Raw genomic sequence first — 6,372 nt, forward strand, 5'->3', positions numbered from 1 at the left:
GGGTGCCCGTGTCCCTTCGAAACAGCACACCTGTATCCCGTGGATAAATGCCTAGTAGCACAATTGCTGGGTCATAGGGTAGTTCTATTTTTAGTTTTTTGAGGAACCTCCATACTGTTTTCCAGAGCGGCTGCACCAGCCTGCATTCCCACATAAACAAACATTTTTTAAAAATCTATTGAGTAGGGGTGCCTGGGTGGCTCAGTTGGTTGAGCGTCTGACTTCAGCTTGGGTCATGATCTCACAGTTCATGAGTTCAAGCCCTGCATCAGGCTCTCTGCTGTCAGCGCAGAACCCGCTTCAGATCCTCTGCCTCCCGTCCTCTCTGCCTGTCCCCCACTTGCACTATCTCTCTCAAAAATAAATAAACATTAAAAAAAAAATTGAGTAGTAATAGCTACTATGCTAGGCTGTGTGCTGTGCTGTACTTTGCACTGTACTACATAGGACCATCGTTATTTGTGATTTCATAACCCAAGATTAGCGTTCTCTACCTCCCATTTCACGGATGAAGAAATAATGTATACATAAGCTTATTTTTATTGAATAATGGTACTTAATGAAAAATAGGGTGGAGAGTCTAAAGGACACTTTGGGGTACTTAATTATACTAGTTTCTGGTTTTGCCTAATCCCACTTTGAAACATACCATTAGCGCCCTTCACAATGTTTATCAACCTTGACTGTGGTTGGATTTTGGTTCACAGAGTATAGAGGAAGGCATATAACAGTATGAAATGATGTCCCATTTGTCTTTGGAGAAAAATGGGATAAGTCTAGGAAAAAGAAAGGGGAGGAATTTTTTTTTTTAAAGATATGTACATGTTTATAACAAGAGATTTACTTGAAGTGAGCTGAACAAAGCTGTGAGTGGGAAAAACACAGAGAACAGGAGCATGGTTTGAAGTGTGAAGATACTTGGGTTAAACACTGTTTCATCAATCTGCTAGATGTGGTATACACTTGGAACAGCCACCTTGAAGTTTATCCATTAAACCTCCATTTTACGAAACACGAAAGAAAAAAGGTAACTAGCTTGTCCATGTTCGTACATCTGATTGGGGACTAGAGCCCATCCTTCATGATCCCCGTTGCGCTTCTCTGGGGTTGTCTTGGGACCATGGTGCTCAGAGAGAGATAGCTAGCTGTTGGCTATTTGTACGGATATAAAAATAGTTGTAAATGAAATGTCTGTCTAGGCATATCTGCCTTGGTATTTTCATTGCCACAACGGCCCATTAGCAGGAGCTAATATTGACTTCAGTGCCCCCAGGATACTAGGAATCAGAGTTAATAAAGCTTATTAGAAGTTGCCAGGAGGTGAGATGAATAAGGTCTGAGGATCTGCTGTATAACACGGTGACTATAGTTGATAACACTGTAGTGTATAATTGACACTTGCTAAGAGTAGAACTGAAAGTTCTACATTTAACGACTTAATGTTCTCATCAAAAGCGGGCTGTAAATATGTGACATGATGGGTGTGTTCGTTAACTGGATGGGATAAATTCTTTCACAGTGTAAACGTGTATCAAATCATCATGTTGTACACTTTAAATACCTTAGAATTTTGTCAGTTATACCTTAATAAAGCTAGAAAAAATAAATTGTACATATAGCAGGTTAATAGATAATCATACCTTATATAGTATTCTGCAACTTCCATTTTTATTTAACAACATAAAGTGAACATCTTTCTAAGCACACACACACACATTCACACGGACATGTTTCTGTGTGTGTGTGTGTAATTCTTTCCCATGGCTGCAGAATATTTTACAGTATGCATGAGCCAAATTTTTTGAACCATTTGCCCATTAATGAACATTTGTTTCTGTCATTTCTTCTTTTCTGTTATAAACAGTCTCTTGACATTTATTTTAAATACTCCTGTTTTCCTTTCTTTGAGATAGAATTCTAGATAACCTGAGCATGACCCTAAATACCTTCAGTTGTTGGCTTTTAAAAATTTCTGTTCAGGAAAGGGAAAGAAAAATAAGATAAAAACAGAGAGGGAGGCAAACTATAAGAGACTCTTCAATGCAGAGAAAACGAACTGAGGGTTGCTGGAGGGGTATTGGGAGGGGGATGGATTAAATGGGTCATGGGCATTAAGGAAGGCACTTGTTGAGATGAGCACTGGGTGTTTTATGTATATGATGAATCTCTAACTTCTACTCCTGAAATGATTATTACAGTATATGTTAAGTAACTTGGATTTAAATAAAAATTTTTTAAAGAGGAGAAAAATAATCTCTGTTCATGAGGGAATCACTGCGTTTTGTTTTTTTGTTTTTTGTTTTTGTTTTTTTCTTTTTTTTTTTTTTTGAGAGAGAGCACTCGAGCAGGGGCGGGGCAGAGTGAGAGGAGGACGTAACATCTGAAGCTGGCTCTGCACTGACAGCAGAGAGTCTGATGCAGGGCTCGAACTCACAAACTAGGAGATCATTACCCGAGCTGAAGTCGGAAGCTTAACTGACTGAACTACCCAGGCACCCCTCCCTGGGCTTTTTTTAAAAATGCAGATTCTGGGGCATTACCCAGTGACCTTAAACCCTAATTATGTTGGGCAAGTTGCGTAGCATTTTTAAGTTTCAGTTTCCTTGTTTTCCCACACTAGAATGTAAAATCCACCAAGGCGAGTAGTTTTTGTTTTGTTCACGGATTTATTTGCAGAGCCTAGAGCCATGCCTGGCACGTCAGAAACACATAATAAGTACTTGAGAAGTAAAAGAATGAGCCAATAACTCTGTACAATGGAGCTAATGTTGGCTGCATAGGAGTGCTTTAAGGTTTCAGTACAGTAATGCATCTAACATTGTCGCATACTGCGGGCACTCAGTAAATAGGAACTCTTTTTGTTGTCTTGAATTTTCAGTCATAGTACACAAAACACTACATCTGCTACAATTCAATGGATGGTCTTGTTTAAAACAACAATAATTCTAATTTTTTAAAAGTCACAATGTAAATTGATAACCAATTGTTTTGCATCATAAATCAAAACTATTTCATCTTCTATCATCTTATTATTTATGTATGCTTGATTGTCTCACAGTAACTTATTTGTAGTATCTTGAATGTTCTATGGTGTTCTGTAGTCATCTGAAAATAATTTCTCTCAACCGGAAAGGATTACTTATCTTGTCATAGCTGTTGAACACAATCAAAAACCAATAAGTGACCCTTTAAGGAAAGATCCTGTGTGAACCCCACCAACCATCTTCTGATTATCTTTAATAGAGTCCAGAGGAAGTATTTATGGCAATCCGGAACCCTCTGGAATGGCACTGCAAGCAGATGGATCATTTTGTTGGACTCAATTTCAACTCTAACTTTAACTTCGCGCTGGTTGGACACCTCTTAAAAGGTAGAGGCCTTGGGTCAGAATGTTTTTATGAAACGATATCAGGAAGCCTGAAGTAACTAAAATAATTCATAATTTTAAATAAGTTGAAATAATTTGGCTCATCTGTCTTACTTTAACTGCAAATATATCTGTCTTCCTGAGCCATGTTTTGTTCAATATGTATTTTAATAGAGCCTAATTTCCACGTCAGTTATCAGATTTCCTTTAAAAGGCAAAAGAGTTGATTCCTACAATAACCCTAAATACCGGACTTTCTAATAGCTGTATTATTAGTCAATACTAAGTATCTTTTTGGTTATTGGAAATAAGACAGACTGCAAATCAATAAATGTAACTTGAGTAACTTATGTTAGAAAATGACAGCTTAGAGAGTTGATCACAGACTTTCCCCAACTTGTTTCTAACGTATTGATTAGTTGCATTGTTACGTACCACAGAACCTCACTTTTCTTGTACCCCACACTCCCCCCCGCTCCCCCCCCCCCCCCCCCGCTTCAAATTTTTGTATTGCTTATAGCAGTGGTCTCAGCTATTCTTAGAGCCAACCCAATCACTGCCTGCCCTGGCTCCACTCCCCACTGCTGACTTCACTGTGTGTTAGCTTTGGTTTATTAACATGGAACGGCCATGGCCAGAGACTATGCCATTAATAGGAGCGGCGTATGGTGAGGAGTCAGAGGCAAGAGCAGTGAGACTTAGGATGAGGAACTAGCATGAACCAATGGTCTTAAGCAGCACTGGCTTTGGTCATAATTAGAGTTTTGTATCAATTTAAATGATTCTTGGGCTGGAGGGATCATGGAGGTTCCCCCAGTTTTTGCCTGACATATGTACATACACCCACTAATGTGAATGTAAACATTTGATTTCATCACCTTATGAAATTTCTGCAAAAATATTAATAGTTTCAATCACTAAGGTGAATAGGGATTGCTCAAAAGATATTACACTGACTCCAGGAATTCAAAAGAAGGGTTGCACTAGGCTGATAAAGTGCTTGCCTATTCTGTATTTCTAAAAATATACCAGGTGTTTTCAGTGTCCACATCCCCTGCTGTAAAATGGAGTAGCTTTCATGTTTAAAAGGTGTCCAGAGACCAGGCTTACTCTCTGATCAACCCTGTTCTTTGGGTTCTGAGAGCATATGCAGCCTACGTCATTAGGGTTTTTTCTTTAAGAAAAAAAAAATTTAAGCAATAGAACCCTATTTTCAAAAGATATCGTAAGGTGATCCCCAATACATAGTTGTTTGTTTGTTTGTTTGTTTGTTTTTTGAAAAGTTCCTGCACTGCTTTAGGGAATGGAATATCTGAAACCACATCCGTCTTTCCTAATTTTCCTCTCCCTGAGGTACCTTAGAGTTCCCGGGAACAGTATTCTTTTCTACACATATATGGTACTTAATCTTTTTGTAATTAAGTGTTCACATTTGTATGTTTATCTTCCCAAACAGCTGTTCTCAGAAGGCAGGAGTTTTCCCTTATATTTCCTTTCCCTGTAGAGTTGCTAGTCAAGAGAGTAAGAACTCAAGGAATACTTGTTGAAAGAATGGACTAACTTCCTGTTCGTTTTTATTTTTTGTAGGGTACAGGCATCCTTCACCTGCCATTGTTGCAAGAACGGTCAGAATTCTGCATACACTACTGACTCTGGTCAACAAACATAGAAACTGTGACAAATTTGAGGTGAACACACAGAGCGTGGCTTACTTGGCAGGTAAAAGCACGAAACAAACAAAATTAATCTTAACGAATCTATCTAAAAACATCTGTCAGTCCTTCAGCTGGTTGCTTGGCGGGGTAGAGAGTTCAGAGTCCAATCCTGTGGTGGTGGTTAAAATTTTAAGTTTTGCCAAAACATTTTTCCTTATAAAAGAACTTGCATTAAAGTCTGAAATGCATTCCCTTTGTCATCTTTGGTTCAAGACACCGCATGGTTCCCTGTTTTCTGTCGTAACATCTGAAGGCCTCAGCCTAGCATCCTTGGGCCCTTCAGCAGTTCTCCTGACTGTCGCTTTTCCCTGCGTTTCCTAAGTCCCAGTTTTTATTACCTCTCCAGATGGATGGGCTATTTTAAGCTCATCTACTTGCCACCCCCTTGGAATTGCCTTTCTGCCTCTTAAAAGTGCGTTCCTAATGCCATTTGTTTTAGCCAGAATGTCTGTCCATCCCCACCATCCCATTAAATCTTCCCACTTGTTCTTACCCGGTGTGTGTTTCTCCACTCGGCAACACTTAGCACTCCCATGTAATGCAGCTCTGGAACGTAGCAAGTGCGGATTCCCAATTTAGGAGACGGCAGTTTGTGGCAGCTTTTTTGTTGGAATCATTTGACCTTGGGCAAATCATCTAATATCTCAGAGTATTTTTCCTTATGTAAAAAATAGACCTTATAGTACCTGTCCTGCCCACTTTCTGTGTTTGTTGAGATCAAAAGTACATTAAAGCGCTTGACAAATATAAGGTACTTATTAAATCTCAGTATATTTCATACTTATGTAGTCTTTCAAAACAGACCATAAACTTTCAAGGTAAGAAAGTCTGTCCTAAGTGGTTTATATCCTTAAACTTCACACTCTCTAGGGTTCTTTCTCTGCTTGTCTGACAGCTGTTACCCTCTAAGAGGTTGTAAGAAATGTATCCTGTTTTTAGTCACACTTGAAATTTGTTAAATTTTCTCATCTTCCTTCTTTTTCCTTTTAGCCTTACTCACAGTGTCTGAGGAGGTTCGAAGTCGCTGTAGCCTAAAACATAGAAAGTCTCTTCTTCTTACTGATATTTCAATGGAAAATGTTCCTATGGATACATATCCCATCCATCATGGCGACCCCAGCTATAGGTAAGTAGACTTCTTCTCCCATAATTACATAATTATAATCAGGTTTCAATTTTCCATGCCAGTGGAGGCAGGCAGCAAGAATAATCAGGAAGGTAATATATAGGGGAATCTAAAGATATCTAGGAAGAGTATATAAATCAAAACTCCTGTTACACACATACCAT

At 38.8% G+C, this 6,372-nt stretch overlaps 1 protein-coding gene across 12 annotated transcripts in view; it reads left to right on the forward strand.

Annotated features, from left to right (window-relative positions):
* Positions 1-6,372, forward strand: part of NF1 (neurofibromin 1) — a 248,922-nt gene that overhangs the window by 219,214 nt on the left and 23,336 nt on the right. For all 12 annotated transcript variants that reach the window (XM_023243531.2, XM_023243534.2, XM_045044229.1 and 9 more), the window contains 3 exons: positions 3,244-3,370; positions 4,955-5,086; positions 6,073-6,208. In XM_023243531.2, the coding sequence (XP_023099299.2) occupies positions 3,244-3,370; positions 4,955-5,086; positions 6,073-6,208 (395 nt within the window). The remainder of the gene's footprint in view (positions 1-3,243; positions 3,371-4,954; positions 5,087-6,072; positions 6,209-6,372) is intronic.

Source organism: Felis catus, chromosome E1 (genome assembly GCF_018350175.1).
Source record: "Felis catus isolate Fca126 chromosome E1, F.catus_Fca126_mat1.0, whole genome shotgun sequence".
In the NCBI taxonomy this organism is placed as follows: domain Eukaryota; kingdom Metazoa; phylum Chordata; class Mammalia; order Carnivora; family Felidae; genus Felis; species Felis catus.